We start from the raw sequence: 17,479 nt of genomic DNA on the forward strand, positions 1-17,479 counted from the left end.
TGCATTCTAACATGTCCACACACAAGTCTTTATGGAACTGCTTTTGGTCATTGAACAGAACTTTTGGAAGAATCATCACACAAATCTTCCTTATATGTTATTCCTTAGTTAAAATGTGTTGAACAGCTTCAAGCTAATCAACTCCACCACTTCATGAACACTTAATCTTCAGTCAATCTGTTATTGCTGATCTTGGGGACCCAAAAGCATGGAAGTATCAGGCTAATACAGGGCTCTTAACCACGAGGGAATTTCACAGTTTCTAGGAAGAATGTGGCCAGCCTTTTATTTACTTGTTAAGAATAGTTTTAGTTTTTGATATATACATTATAAACATTTTTGTTGAAGTTTTGGTATTTAGCAATATTTTCTATACTTTCTTGTTTAATTCATAAAATGCATTAAAAATATTTTAAATGTAAATAAATGTATATGCATTTTTTTAATTTATGCAAAAGAAGGGGAAGGGAATAATCATCTAGCAATGGTGAAAGGAACGCATGTTACAAAAAAGGTTGAGAACCATCGGCTAATAATTACTTAATTAATAATTACTACATTATGTTATAGAAATGCTTTGGTCTATTTGTATTAATACTGAAATGTTCAAAGTGGAAATTATGATTTATTTTTCACTTACTTTTCACTGCTCAGTAAATGCATTTTAATTCTATAGATTCTGAGAAAATGGCACAGTTTGCTTTAGAAGAAAAAAATGTCCGAGATGAAAATATTCGCCTCCAGAGACGACTACAGATGGAAGTTGAAAGAAGAGAAGCCTTATGCCGTCATCTTTCTGAGAGTGAATCTAGTCTAGAAATGGATGAAGAAAGGTTGTAATTAAAAGCAAATAGATCATAATTTTAAAATATTGACATGGCTTTGTTAAACATTGAATCTAGTCTAGAAATGGATGAAGAAAGGTTGTAATTAAAAGCAAATAGATCAGTAATTTTAAAATGTTGACATGGCTTTGTTAAACATTAAGACTCGCAATTCACACGTGTTTTACAACCTATTTTAAAGTATTACAACTTTGCTGTTTATTAAATTACTAGATGATGTAAAGATACTTTTAGACTCAAATAGAATGTTAACACTACTTTTTTAATTGCTTATTACAGGGTTGCCATGCTACCTGGAAAACCGGAAAAAGTCAGGAAATTCGAAAATTGACCAAAAAATTCAGGGAAAAGTCAGGGAATTTAAATATTTTAGTCAAAAATCTGGAAAAGTCAGGGAATTTCATACAGCGATCCCCCCCCCCAAAAAAAAGTGTTTGCATCGACGTTGAAAACAATCACTTTATTAGCGAATTGTGTATCACGTGAGCGTCCTTCGGGCAGCTGGCATAGAGCCAATTTTTGCAGCTTCAATTAGATTGTCTTTTAGAAAGGCAAAGCAAGTTTTCAGTAACCTCGAGAATCGCATGCGCATGTTCAGTGCATGCTGAACTAAACAAAATACTTATTCTCGTATCAAACAAACTCGGTGTGTACCTAGAACTTTGTAAAATACTATATATATATTTTTTAAGTGAATTGTTGTTTGCATTTATTAACTGTTACAACTGATTTATAAAGATGCAGTTATAATTAAAGTGAATAAAATTAACCACAAATAAAAAAAAAAAAGGACAAATTTGAGATAATACCGAGTAATAATTTAAGATCTTACCTAGTCAACAGAGGAAGAACAAAGGTCACAGGGTTTGGTTTAGAACCTCAGATCTCCTGAAATCGGTGGTGAATACGTCTTTCTTTAGCTGTTTCTCCACCAATGTTTTATTAGTGTTTTATACTGCAGTTATTTCAGAACTTCTCTGTTGATCTTGCAAATTTATAGCAACCTTAAGTGACTGACTTGATGTCACTAAAATTTGTTGAATGAAACAGATACTACAGTTGCATCCCCAAGGTTGTTTCCTGTTGTAAAAAACTTATATACACTTAGTTCATGCTTTCTACTGCAACCAGAAAAAACGTGACATCATTTAATGGCCATTTCATGTACAACAAAACTAATACATTTTTGTCCTCTTTTATCTACTACACTTAAATCTAGTGTATGAATAAGTCTGTAATTTTTCAGGCAGTTCAATGAAATGACAAGCTGTGGTCATATGAATTCAAGATCAGTGCCTAGTCCTGTTCCGCTGACCCATCCAACTATGTCTTCCAATCCTCACAGTCCAGGCAAGCACTACTTTTTTTTTTTTTTTTAATCATACATTAAACATTTTTGAAATATATTTGTAGTCTCATTCAAGTAGCTCAGTAAATCATGTAAATCCCAGTTATGATTTTTTTTGTATTATAAAATTAATATTTTTTATATTATAAAAAATCCACAGAAATATTAATGTAAAATATATTTTCATAACATGAAAAGCCCTCAAGTAACTGAATGAATAAGGCCACTAATCACTGATAATTCAAGCCAAAATTAAATTCCAGTGGATGTATTGGCTTGATTGTTCATTCATTCTCGTGGTTTGCCTACGCATAATGTGAATATGAGCTAGTTTTTCTCACAGATTCTGTCATGAAGGCATCTCTCTTTATAGACAAACGGCTTTCGAATCTTTGCCATATTCAATTAAACAACGCAGTATAGAAAATTTGCATGCAACTTCCAAGTTAAACAAGGAATCCTAACTACAAGATGTTGCTTTCGTGCAGTTAGGAAGCAGTGAAATCATGATGTAAGATGCATTTCTATTACACATTTTTGCTTTGATTTAAAAATCAGGGTTAAATTAATATTTGAACTTAAAATGAAACTATTCTAGCAAAAAAATCAATTTTGGATATTAAAACAAATGGAATGTTTTAATATTGAAGTAATATTTTTACATATAACTGACTCCTCCTCAAAAAAAGGGGGGGAGATGAAAACACTGAAATAAAATGTGTGCAAGAAAGCATAAACTTCAGCCAAATAACTGAAATTTTGTAGAGTAGATCCTTGCACCTAAAGAGGTGTAAAATTCAAATGTATATCTCTGTATTATAATCTCATTATACATAGATTAATTGTGATGTCATAATACAAAATAAAAATTTGTTGCCCTGCTTCTTTCGTTTTGAAAGAGGTACAGCACAAAATTCAAGATGTTTTGGCATAAAACTCGGAAGATAATTATTTTGCCAGAAAAGAAACATACTCTTTAGTATGATGGTTAAAGCAATATGTCGAAAATTATTGATATGTGATTACATTCTCCCACCAAAAGGCTTCATCACCAAGTTTGACTGCCTCCTTCAAACTACAAAAATTGAATATTTTTTAATATCAAAAGTATGAATATGTATAAATTATAATCTGAAATTATTTAATATATTCATAATGAGATTAAAAATTGATTTATACTTTGCAAATGTTTTTCTGTATACCTTCTTTTAGGCAGTAACTTAATTTTTATAACAATAATTATTTTATATTAAATACATATATTAATATGTTTCAACTGTAATTTGAAGAACTTAAATAAGGTTATCATGCTCTTGCTAATGGATGTTTTATTATACAGTAATACCCTGAATTTGCACGATAGGTGGTACTGAGTGATAAGTACGTAAGTTGGGGTATAATTTCACATATTAATACATATAAATTATTTTTAGTTGGTGGCCAGAGACGAAAGAAAATAATAATTTAGGGGAAAAATGTTTAATAAAATCTTAGAAACAAAAATATAAAATTGTAAATCAAAGTTATATTGATGTAGAATTTTTCATAAAATCTAAAAGTAGTCTGCTGGTTAAAAGATTTTTTGTTTCTCCCTCAAAATTTCCTTGTAGCATGCTAATAATTTTTTAATTCCTTGTTGAAAAAATACACTCTTCATTGGAGTATATATTTTCTAAAATTCGTAATCCTTTTTTCAATTAATCTGAGGCCTTCTGTCGAATTCTCAACCATCATTTGATCTTCTGATTGAACTGGGTCTAAAAGACTCCAGGTTTTCGATGTCTTGCTCTTGCATTTCTATGAGCTCATCAATTGTCAGCTCCTGATTGTGGGAACCCAGCAATTCTTTAACGTCATTACTTATCCACTTCTAAATTTTTGCCAGGCAAGATCAACAACTTCTTCAGTCACATTACCAATTTCATCAGACTTTGGATCTGTGTGCCTGAGTTTCAGTGATGAAAAAGAAAAGGAAACAGTTTTTTCTAGATGCCAATTAGAGATTTTTGTGAAACTTAATTTCAATATTGTTCGATGATTCTTACTGCATCTAAAACATTGAATTGTTTCCAAAAGTCTTTAACAAAGAGCTTGTTGTTTTGCCTCAGCTTCATGCAGATGTGCAATTGATAGTCTCATATAATAAGCTTAAATACTTTGAAAACTCCCTGATCCATCGATTGTAAGTAAACTAACTGTAATGGGTGGCGAAAATTCAAGTTTTACATGTGGGTCAAAATTAGTTATAGTTGCAGGGAGATGACTTGATGCATTGTCAGTTATTAGCATCACTGTTTAGATTGACAATAACATTCTTCGTCAGGTATGACATGATGACCAAACCAGTCCTCAAAAAGGGAAGCTGTTAGACTTCTGAATGATAGGCAAGCCAGCTTTAGATTTATTTTTAATGCTGTTTGGATTTTCTGAGTGATAAACAGAGGTTTTAACTTACATTCTCCAGCTGCATTTGTGCCAACCATCACTGTCAAATGATCTTTGGCAGCTTTAAAACCAGGAAAGGTTTTCTCTTCACTTGCGATAAAAGTTCTTTTAGGCATTTTCTTCCAGAACAGGTCCGTCTTATCCACATTGAATATGGTTTGGTTGGTTTAGCTGCCTTCATCTATCATAGCTTTTAATTTCTCTGGATAATAAGATGCAACCTGTATATCAGCACTTGCCCCCTCTTCACTTTCTGCAATGCTATACCAATTACAGCCAGTTTTAAGTCAGCTGAACCAACCATTACTAGTTTTGAACTCTTCACCTTTAGACGTCTCTCCAGCATCCTTTTTCAGAAATCAGATTAGGTTGAAAGCACACCATGTTTTTACCAACAGGACAATTTTTCACACTTACTGGATTATCACACCATAATTTTAACATAGTATCCATTTCAGCGATAATACCATGGTGTTTTACAAATGATGGTTAAATTTAAAGACTGAGTATTTTTCACAGCATCGAGAATTTTTTTATCTTTTATAACTCTTTTGACTGTCAATTCTGGTTTGGTGCAGAAGAATCTTTGGATGACATAGACGTCTCTCAAATCTGAGTATAATGACTCAGATATATTCAGATATAATCTGAGTATAATAACTCAGCTAAACAATAGTGTGCGGGAAAGTGAATGTGAAAAGCGCTGTGGCAAGCATTGCAGACGTTCCAGATATTGAGAGGAAAGTTTGTCATTTCACACTGCTTATGATCCATTATGCAACATTTTGTTGCCAAAATCGAGTTGTGTTGTGCTCAAAAGACGAATCAAAGAGATTTGAAAATCGCGTAACTCTGGGTTTGCATAAATCTGGACATTACTTACTGTATACTGTTTTTTCAAACATGGGTTAAATTTTTCTCAACTTAGTTAAGAAATTAAAATTCTTAAATAATCAAGCAAAGGTTTAGAAAATCTTATTTTTTTAATTCCTTGGTAAATATATTACATATAATTTGTGTTATAGAACTTAAATACCAAGTGTTGTTTCACATTTTTATTAAATATAAACTGTGTACTTGTGCTGAATACTTACATCCGTTTCTTTTCATGAATAAATTATTTTATTTGTCAAAACATTTTGATTATTTTTTTTCAAAGCAAGCGAGTTTTAAAAAATGAACAGTGTCCCTCCTCCCAAAAGTCAGTTACTAAATATTTAGTATCTGATATTTGCAAATAAAACTGAAAACACAAAAATGAATGCCAGCCACTGTAAGTCCATTATTGAACTGAACTTTCTATGCCTTAATTTTTTTTTACTTGTATCTCATTTTTAATACATATTTAGTTTAATAATTTTAAAGTCTCCTCTTTACACTTTTAAGTTATCAAGAGTAATTTTTGTAGAGTATTAGTGTCGCTTTCTATGAAATGTCAATGTTTACATGACAAATTGTGTAAAATTCATCATATAAATACTGTATTTTTTTTTTAACATCAGAAATAATAGCTTTTATTATAGGTTATAATTGTGATATATTTAAGTTTACATTCAATTTGGCTATTTATATGTCTGTTGTAGGTTAAAATTTATCATCCTATTAATTTTTTTTTCTCCCAATAACAGCCATGAGTATTTCTAGCAGCCGAGAAACATTTAGTCCCAGTTCTTTCAACAGGTGCCACCACTGTAATCAAAGTATAACCCAGCTCAATGTGATGCCAAGTCCCTCACCTCCACCAGCTTTTTCACCAGGCTCTGTAGTAAGTAAATATTTTAATCTGCAATTGGCTGTTTAAAATTGAATTTTGGAAAAATAAATAACTAAAAAAAATCTGAAAGTTTTCAGATTTTGTATTACGCCCAAAGAGGCCTTTTTTTTTTAAAACATTTTGTGTGTTACCTTTATGTATTAAATATCGCGTTCCTTGCACTTAAACCATAAAATTCAATTCAACAGCAATATCGCAAAATAATTTAAAAAGATTATATCTTTAAAATTTTCGATACACAGTCTCGCATGCTGGAGATAAAACTGTTTCCCCTCCCTCCTGTATAGTGATGCTATTGCTTGCTTTGAAATCGTCGAGTTTCTTAATCAGAAATTTGTAAGTACTTTACAAAATGTGAAATAGATAATAAAACAAATTCCAAATTTGGGCTTCCAGACGCCCATATTCGGGTGGAGACCTGCGTTATTCACTGAAAATACGAGGGCCATCCAGGAAGTAGATTACGTTTCCGTCTGTGTCCGCTAGGGGCGGGGCTAGCGCGGCCATCTTGGGGTCAGAGCGTTGCGCAGCTCAGTCTGCATCTAGCCGTGCTAGTGAGAGGTTCGTGCTGTGCTCCGTTCAGATACTGTGACGGTTTGAAATGTCTGCGTTAATTGAAAATCCCGCGAGCTGCGAGGTGCGCTCAGTAATAAGGTTTCTGACTGCAAAAAACTGTAAACCGATAGAAATCTATCGGCAGCTTCGTGAAGTGTATGGGGACAACATTATCACTGAAGGTGGAGTGCGTCAGTGGGTCATAAGATTTCAAAATGGCCGAACCAATGTTCACGACGAAGATCGAAGTGGGAGACCCAGCATAGTGACCGCCGAACTTCTCGAAAAAGTCGATGCTAAAGTCCGTGAAAATCGAAATTTCACAATAACGGAACTTTCTTTGAGTTTTCCACAAATTTCGCGAAGTTTGTTGCACGAAATCATCAGCGAAAAGCTTGGTTACCACAAGTTTTGTGCAAGATGGATTCCAAAAATCTTGACAGAGGACCACAAAAATCAGCGAATGGCTGCAGCGTTGAACTTTTTGGACGCTTACCATAAGGATGGTGACTCTTTACTCGATCGCATCGTTACTGGTGACGAAACATGGGTGAAACATGTGAACTGTGAAACGAAATTGCAATCAATGCAGTGGGGGCACACAAGTTCTCCCCAAAATCCCAAGAAATGCATGCAAACAATGTCGGCAAGGAAGATGATGGCGACTGTTTTTTGGGACAGAAAAGGTGTAATTTTGGTGGACTTCCTGGAAAGAGGCACTACAATAAACTCTCAAAGGTATTGCCAAACTCTCCAAAAACTCAGAAAAGCAATTCAAAACAAGCGCAGAGGAATGTTGAGCTCTAAGATCTTGTTGATTCACGACAACGCCCGGCCCCACACGGCAAATGTCACTCGTAAAGTTCTTGAATCTTTTAAGTGGGAGTTGTTTCCTCATCCGCCGTACAGTCCCGACCTGGCACCGAGCGACTTCCACCTATTCCCAGCAATGAAGAAGTGACTGGCTATGCAGCGTTTTGATGACGACGCACAGCTGCAAGAAGAGGTAACGAAGTGGTTGAAGGCGCAGGCAGCCGAATTTTTCGACGAAGGAATTTCCAAGCTCGTACATCGCTACGATAAATGCCTTAATTTGTATGGTGACTATGTAGAAAAGTAGTATTTGAGTGTGGCTTTCATCTGTATATAATAAAATTTGTTTCCTATACTTTGTTTATTTTTTTATTCCAAAACGTAATCTACTTTCTGGATAGCCCTCGTACATGATGCCTTTTCTTTTGAAATAACCTAAATTACATGTTTTTAAATTGTAAAGACTTATTTAAATGTTTCAACAAATAATCAGTTCTGCTTCCATGATAATCTGTTTCATTTTTTATCTTTACTTATCAAAATCTCATTTTTAAATCTCTTCTCAGTTCTTAAATAAATAAATAAATAAATAAAAAAGACCATTAAGAATCAGGCATTGTATAACTACCTAAGGCATCAAAAGTCATTTTAAGGTATTTATCTTTGTAGGTGTTCTGAAAGCCAATCAGATACTCGTATCAAGCAACATTTCAAAGATTGGAGTCGCTTGGTGGATGTCCGAAATATTTTCCAAATACTCTTATTTCTGACTTACACCGGTAAATATGGACATTCACCATGTACTAATGGTGAATGTTGAACATATAAGAATATTATATTTTCTTCTTCGTAATTCAGTCGCGAAAAAACTCACTTGAGACTTAAAATAAGAACTTAAAACACACAGTACATTCAAAATGAGAATGGAAAATAATAGAAGTTAAAAACTTACTTAATTGTACAGTACGTTCTAAATGAGAAAATAAAATAATAGTAATAGAAAAGTTACTAAATTATGTGATTCAAATCTTATTTATTGCAACAACTTAAACTGTTATGACAATTTGAATTGTCAACTCCTCTCTTTTCGACCTACACAAGAGCATATCTGTGATTGTCGACATGCACCAATGAGGGTCCGAATGTACAAGAATGTAATGCAATATTCAATCTTTCATCAATGTATTTGGTGAAAGTTGACATTCTCCAATTTTGATCTTTCACGATAACATATATATATATTATGTATTTACTTTGTCAGCATATATATATAAACAAGAGTTTAGAAATTTCAAAATGAAGATTATTAATTATTCACAATAAATATTCACAAAATGAAGATGATTAATTACACACAAGTCGCACAGTGTGCTGCAAAATTTAATAAATTATGATACACTCATTAAATCGTATGTATATATATATATATATAGGATTCATTTTTACATATGTATTAATATTTGTATATGTAATGAATCCTGTAGATAACTTGAGATTAGAAAATAGCTATTAAAGATGAGATGCTTGCTTGCAAGGCTATAGTGCATAGATCCATATGATGACATAATGAAGAGAAAGACATAATTTATTTCTCAACGCTTAATACATTCTTAGTCTCACACATCATTTTTATGAGTATTCTATTCTGTAAAGCTCACATCTTTTTTAGACAATTACTGCAGAGGCAATAGATGCATGCCAGCAAGCAAAAGAAGGAAAGAAAGGGATGCGCAATAGTAAACAGTGATATTTATGGAAATTTTTTTTAAATCCGATTGAATGGGAGTCATCTGCATTGCAGCATGATTACTTAAGAAACATCAAATGAATTAATTAGAAAAGATGCAATCCAGAAAAATTATTATAAACAATTAAGAACACAAAGGAAAGATAGCCAAATTAAAATGAGGAAATAAAAGGACTATTGCTAAATTAGTAGTTTTCTTCCTTATTTTGTATTTTACACACACATACACATATATATATGCTGACAAAATAATAGTCCATATTGATAATAAATATACAAATGTTAAAGATTAATGCAAATCATTATTTGTTCACGACAGCATAATAGTAAAAGCGTAACTTTGCATCAAGCTGCTTTTTTTTTTTTTTTTTTTTTTTTAATTATTATTATTATTATTATTATTATTTATTTATTTTTTTTTTTTTTTATTTTTTAAACTGTAGTTTTGATGATCAAATGTTCATATTTAGAAAATTTAGTATTATTTGCTCTTATTTTTAGAACTCTCAGGGTACAGGTTCCAATTCAAATCGAGGTAAGTCACCATCCCAAGAGCGTTTTTTAAAGCCAGCTGCACCACCCTAGAAGAGCTGCTAGATGCTTGGAATGCTTTAAAGGCAGTGTGGTTAAGGAGCAATGACATTTTATTGTTTCATTTAAGGTCCTTATTTGCATTACTTACAAGTCATGCTTCTTAAATATTTCAGTGTAATTTGTATGAAACACACGCTTACTCCTCTTCAAATCTCAGTTTTAAATATGAGGTTGCAGCTTCAGTCACACGTTTTATTTATATTCAAGTGTCTTGTGTTGAAATGTTATATATTCCTTAATTTTCATTTTTGTCTTGATTTACACACATATACATGCATCAGCCTAACAGGGAAATGTTATTAGGAAATATATGACATTTAGTTGCATTTTACAGAGTTTAAAAATGTTTGCTATTGAATGCAAAGATTAATTTTTGTTCTCTTAATATAGTTGCATTTTTATGAAGGCTTTGACAGGTTCAAATATAGGAAGTGTTTGCAGCTAATTAATTTAATGTTCCTCTATTTGTATATATTTGTTTCAATCTTTTATTGTCCTTTCATCAGCAACTGAAATTTTAGATGACATTGTAATTTGTATTCTTAGCTTCTGAACAATGGACAATTTACTTACATGTGCTTTGTACTTATATTATTGTAATATGTTGAATGAGCTTTTCTGAATTGTCATATGAAAATTTCAAAGCAAGCAATTGCTTACAACTTTCCTTTTTATATGTATTTTTGAAATAAAGCTCTTTTATTTGAATATGTGTGTATAATAAAATTTTAAGATTGTTATGCATTTTTAAAACATAATGATGAAACTAAATTCATAAAAGTTTCTGTAATTTTCAATCGGACTCATGACTTAGAAACAAAGGTGTTATTATATCAGTCGTTTTACCTCAGTAATCATGAACATCTGTACAAATACCAGTGTATTGCAATTTAATAAAGAGAATGTGTGTGTGTTCCACAAAACAATTTAATTATTCATGCCCAATTTTATCTGTACACACCAAAATAATGCTATTTCATAAAATATCCAATTTATTTTTGCAGGGAATATGTGAAAGACTGTCCAATCATAAGTGATCAAATAGTTTTTGATATGCAAATCAAGGCATTATTTCTGCAATACAGTGTTTGATTTCATGTGTAAAGATTCACAATGGTTTTAGATTAACATCTTGTTCTAAATGTGTTTACATTTGGAGGGAGTCAGGAATGTGAGATTTTCTTTCGAACATCATGGAATGCGACTGTTTCAGTAATGCAGGTGTGAAAGCATAGGGAGGAATAATGATCGACACACAAACACCCCTATACATTTTCAACAGTGATCTGTTACTGGCCTGAGATAATGGAAATCTCTGTTAAGACTTTTCAGAAGTGCATATATATGACTTTATTTATGGACAATAATGCTTGTCACAGTAAACAAATCCTGTTAATGAATTCATTGAAGCGAAGGCATTGAGCAAATACCATGGCCAGAAAAATCTGATAAAGAACATATGGGACTATCTTGAAAAAGCAGTTGCACAGTGACATCCTCCTCCAATAGATATAAATGCCACGAAGATTGCATTGCTGGAGTGGAACTTAAAATTCCTTAAACTGTGGTTAAGAATGCCAGCATGAAAGCACATCATGACGTGTGTTTATGACTGTCACAAGCTTCTCTTACAATGGGAAATTAATAAGAGTGGGAAAAAATGTTAACTCTATATTAAAAAGAAGTTTTATGCCCAATATTTACTAGGTCTCACCTTGAAAGAAAAGTATCACTGGATACGTATAGGAGCTCCTATTTGTTTTTGGGCACTCATGCTACTCAATTTTATTTACAAATATCAGTTACTAAGTATTAGCTAAATGACCTTTTTCTGTCGCATACACTTTTGTTAGTTTTTTTTTTAAACTTTACCTTTTTCTGTCGCATACACTTTTGTTAGCTTTTTTTTTTTAAACTTTACGTTTTTCTGTCGCATACACTTTTGTTAGTTTTTTTATAAACTTTCTGTTTTGAAAAATGTTCAAAACATGTAAGGTAAAAAATAACAATGAACATTTAATAAAAACATTGAAATAAACAGATAGTCAGTACTCCATAGAATATCCTTTAGTTAAAATTACATTTTCATGTGCTTTGGCATGGATTCAACTAATATTTTTATGTAAGAACTACTATATGTACAGCTTTTGTAGAAATGCTTCCTGATTCTTTCTCCAATCTAGGTCTTACATATTTGATAAGATTCAAGTCCAGATAATATGGAGGAGTTTTCATAACTTCAGGACAGTTGTATGATAAGCGCAAGTCAATATTTATAGCTATATGTTTAAGATCATTATCTTGATACAGCTTAAAGGTTCTTTGCATTCTAAGTTTTTTTGAAGATGCTTTAAGGTTTCCATTAGGAATATTTATATATTATTCATATTGCTTTCTCTCCTAATCTAATAATCTTTCTGATCCCACTGGCAGTGAAACATCTACAAACAATTATTCCTCTACCCCTAAACTTAGCAATAGATTTTACAAATTAAATCATTCATTTGGCTTTCATCACACAGTAATTCATCCACTGACACAAATATATTGAATTGTGACTACTAAAAATGTAACACTATTCCAATATGATAAATCTGTTTACTATGGGTTTTGCAAATACCAGGATTATTTTTCTTGTTTTCTGATTTGATGCAGATTCCCATTCTATCTGTGCACCCTAAGGACTTCTCAAGCAGTTTCAGGGTTAAATTTTATTGCAGACTCTTCTAAATATGCTTAACTTTTACAGCACCAATTTCTAGTTTTTAAAAAAAAAAAAATTTCATAATCTATGATGTCTTGGGTATTAATTTCGAATATGGCCCAGATATCAGTGCATTTTCAACAGTTCCACTGTTTAATAATATCAAAGTCAAATGCTTTACATCAGTGATCTTTTGAATACTATGTTTAAAAACGATGAATAATTAAATTTCTAATAGAATTTGTCATGTGTTACCATATTTACTTCAGATGTGGAACTGCTAATACCTTTTGGTAAATATATAATAATTTCAAATGTAGACAGTAATTCTTGTGATGTATTTTATTTAAAAGAGAAAATTATGACGAGAAACATCTCAACAAAATCTGGAGCGTCTGTATACAAGTTACTGCTTAACACATTTTGAACAAATTATTTTACTACTACTAATTATTAAACTACAGAAAAAAAAAAAAAATCTGGAATGCTGTTTCAATATTTAGTGTCTATTCAAATTTTAAAAATGCAAGTGTCCAAAAACAAATGTGAGCCACTATAAAAGGTCACAAATATTAATAAACATCTTTCTAAATTGACACATGAGCTCCACTAGATATTGGTTCTGTATCTGGCATCTCATATGTCTAATAAAAAAAAATCTATCTGAAATGCCTAGATTCATCCAGACATGCATAATGAAAAGTAAATAAAAAATAATGGTATTTGAAAATGCAGCATTATCTTGTTTTTCGAAAATTCATAGCCTCCAATAAATAAATGGATGAAAAGCAAAGCAATGTAAATTCTTGTTATGAATAAATACATAATCTATTTAACTGCTTGCCTGATTATCCCGAGTTATCTCGGGTTTGTATACATTGCAGTTAATTATTATCCCGAGAAAACTTGGGCAAAGCAAAATTTGTCACTACGATTTGTTTCATCACGGTTTTACTCGGCCTGGAAGAAATGAAAGGAAATATTCAGCTTTGATTGGCAGTCTGCCAAGTTTTGCGGTTCTTTTGGCAGGACTGGTCATGTCGTTTTCCCTGTTGAATAGTATATATCCGCTTGTGGATTAGTAATGTATAAAGAAGGATAGTTGCATTGGAAAAAAGTAAAATAATGGTGATGATGCAAGATAGCAAAAGCGATGATTTTTCAGATAGTGATTATGAAGAGGTGGACATTTTCCAGATGTTATTTCTGTTACTGAAAAAAAGAGCCCACCAGCGGCCGAGCGGTAAAGTCGCTGAACGCTGGTAGTTCGGTCCGAGGTTCGAATCCTGCGAACAGGCTGGCTGCATGGGTGTTTTCGTGGTTTTCCCTATGTGTAACGTGTATACGAGCCAGTTTCCCTTAGAAAGTCCTCCACGAAGGCATCCCTTCCCTTAGGCAGATAGCCTTAGTGTGCTCTGCCATAATAAAATACACACACAATACACGCTACTGAAAAAAACATCAAATCTAACGAGACAGTGTACTCTGCGCTCCCGTAAAATGGATTCCAGGGGTAAGCCAGTAAAAAAAGGGACCAGATACCAGTGTACAGAATGTCATGTATCACTCACTTTGTGCCATGTTTCAAAAACTAATATTTAACTTTTTTTTTTTTTTTTTCATTTGCTCGAGATAACTCGGTATATTAAAGTAAAACTAAATGTTTTTACACCGGTAAAAAATTAAAAATTCAACTTAAAACCTACGTACTTTATGTTTCATTTCCTGGTATTTAATAATAAAATAAAAAAATGTGATGATTTTTTGCAATTTTTTTTCAAAAAAATTTGTATGAGATGTGGTTAATAAATACTGCAAGAATGTAAGTAATAACTAAAGGAAATTTAATTTTTGAAAAGTCTTTTTACTGCACAAAAATGTCCATATGATAGTTTAATTAAGGAATTAAAAAAAAATTCCCTAATTCAGGAATTCACATTTATTATTGACATTAGAAAACTTCAGCTTCCCAATTCCTGTATACAGTACAAAGTCTTTAATCCGGACTCGTCGGGACTTCGGCGATTCCGGATTATACATCATCAATTTAAATCTGGTAAGATGCCATGCAGAAATTATAAAATTAAAAATATGAAACTGTAATTTATGAAATAAAGAGCAATTATGATCTAAAGGGTATCAAAATTTACAAAAAAAAAAAAAGCTTAATATTTATTTGTTTACTTTATTAAACATTTCTTTCAATGTAAGTTGTTTAAGTTGCTTCGTTGTATGTGCTAATACTTTCTCTTTAATTCTATAAACAGACATAACTTCTTGTTCAGTTACAAAGTTCTGCTGTTCAAGTCCTGTAAATGCTGTGCCGAGAATACGGATCAACTTGTCAATCGAAATTTTTTCGTTTTCACTAACCTCTCTGTCACTTTCTTCATGCATTTATCCATTTTTTGCAGCAATTCCACTTTTTGTTTGATGGACATCGAAACACGCTTTCGCTTTGTAGATCCTTTGACAGCTCCAGAATCGGAAACTCTTTTTGACATAATCGAAAGTTCAAGCTTACTTTTTATAAAATTGCTCTAACAGTCTGCAAAAAATAATAAGCCGGATACAATTAGAAGATTAAGAAACAACGCAATCTGCAACATTAACTGAAATAGCTAACAACGCAATCTGCAACATTAACTGAAATAGCTTAAATGTGCATGCGTAAATGTATTATGCTCATGCGCAGAAAGTTTGTAGCTTTGAGGTCCGGATTAAAGACTTTGTACTGTATAAGCAAATAAAAAATTTGTAATATCAGAGTATTTTCTGCATCTGTGGTTTCAGTTATCTGTCATTTACAGAAGGAAAAAATTCTCAAAATGCATGCTGAGTAATAATGGGAAAATAAGTAGTTTGATCCAAAAGTTTCCGGCCTAGCATGGAAAAAAAAAAATATTTAGCTATAAATTCCTCTTGGAGACATGCCATTGCAAAAATAAGTTGAATATATTTGAAAGTTTCAGTAAAGAAATCGTATGTGTTCTTTTTTGACTGTTTACTGAATGAAGTGAAGAACATTTGTTCTGGAATGTTAAAAGTTGAGTATTGCTTTTGTGATTAAATTCAACTAAAAATCTTAATGTCAAAGAAATAAAACAGTTTCTGGTTCAGTTATATGCTGATTTGTCTCCTTCACAGTGAAAGAATGAATAAAACGATTTTGCATGGGCCCAAATTAGGACTTATTGTGCAGGTCAACCATGGAAGACATTTACAGAAAATACTGCTCATGTCCAGAAGGAAATATTGAATGTTAGATTAAAAATCAGGGAGATAGCAGCCAGACTGGATCTATCTTAAACATCTATTTTCTGCATTCTACATAACACAGTCTCTGCAAGATAGGTATCCCGAGCATGAGCTATCCCCCTTTATACTAAAAAGTAGCTGGAAGACATACAGGTGCATTTTTTCTGACCTCTGCATGCATGGGTTAGCAGGTGCAAGACTTTTCAGACAATTCAATACTAATAAAATAAATGGCTGAAACACTTTCAACACTTGAAAGTTTCCATGGAAAAGAAAGTACATTTTTTTAATGATGTGACCAAAGCATGGGATGAAAATAGTAGTCACTTGCATAGATCTTTACTTTCGTTCTCAGCTTAAAAAATTAATCCTCGGATTCAGAGGAATATTCTTCCATCTTATTGTGCTTAATAACTAGAATCATACTGGAAGGTAAAGTGCTGGACTCTTCATTCTTTATTTTCATAACTACACTTCTGTGTTAAAATTTCATTCATTTTCTCATTTATTTCTAGTACTCTCTCTAGTATCATTAATGATGCTTTAACTATTTTTTTTTTTATCGGTATGCTGGAAAAAGAATGGTCTTTATTTCTATCATTTCTTAAAATAGCAGGTTATTTCACTATTTCTTAGCTTTTGAATGAAACTCTTATCTCCATCTGGAGCACTGAATAATGTAATATCTGGTATTTGATTTTATTATTTATTTATCAATCATTAATTTAATAGTTTATTAAATTTTCATTTATCTTCTTATGTTTCATTTTGAATTTTCATCCTTATGTTTTTACACATTTTGAATTTTATCTTTCCATGAGGCTTTGGCCATTTCTCATTTTAGAAATTAAGCCTTTTTGCATTACATAATAAGTTTATTTTATATTGTATAGCTGAGCATAAAAATAAAACTGATCAAACAAATATTTGGCATTTACATATTACTGCAACCAATTCAGTAGAGGCTACCAAATTTCTAGAATGCATCAAAATTCTGCCAAACATGTGAATAACAGTTCTTCAGTTTTATGTCATATGCACTTTTTTCCTTTTTAAACATTCTATGTTCTAATGATCTTTATAAACAAACTATGATATTGTTTGCATTAAACTTATCTTTAAAGTATGTATTTGTGAGATTTGCTGCAATGGAAGAACTGCGGTAAAATTACTGTGCAGAAATACAGTATTTTGCTGAAAAATGGCTAAAACACTTATTTTGATTCTATTTTTGTTGTGAATATCATGAAATTTCAAAAAGTTAAAAAAAAAAAAATTCTTGTAACATTCACTGATTGATTGAGATAATTATCTGCATAAAGTTGTCTGAGATAATATGCAAGTACCAAATATTCAAGGTACAACTCCTGCAACTATCATTTTCTACTATGAAGAC

General features: G+C 31.8%; 1 protein-coding gene across 1 annotated transcript in view; it reads left to right on the forward strand.

Annotated features, from left to right (window-relative positions):
- LOC118199967 (coiled-coil domain-containing protein 6-like) overlaps positions 1-10,829 on the forward strand; it is a 31,903-nt gene extending 21,074 nt beyond the window's left edge. Inside the window, exons 5-8 of the mRNA XM_035371873.2 lie at positions 677-833; positions 2,092-2,195; positions 6,267-6,403; positions 10,029-10,829. Coding sequence (XP_035227764.1) covers positions 677-833; positions 2,092-2,195; positions 6,267-6,403; positions 10,029-10,112 — 482 coding nt within the window. The 3' untranslated portion in view covers positions 10,113-10,829. The remainder of the gene's footprint in view (positions 1-676; positions 834-2,091; positions 2,196-6,266; positions 6,404-10,028) is intronic.
- Positions 10,830-17,479: the final 6,650 nt, after the last annotated feature.

This window comes from Stegodyphus dumicola, chromosome 7 (assembly GCF_044657685.1).
Source record: "Stegodyphus dumicola isolate Sdum_Otavi_A_Nest chromosome 7, ASM4465768v1".
Lineage (NCBI taxonomy): Eukaryota > Metazoa > Arthropoda > Arachnida > Araneae > Eresidae > Stegodyphus > Stegodyphus dumicola.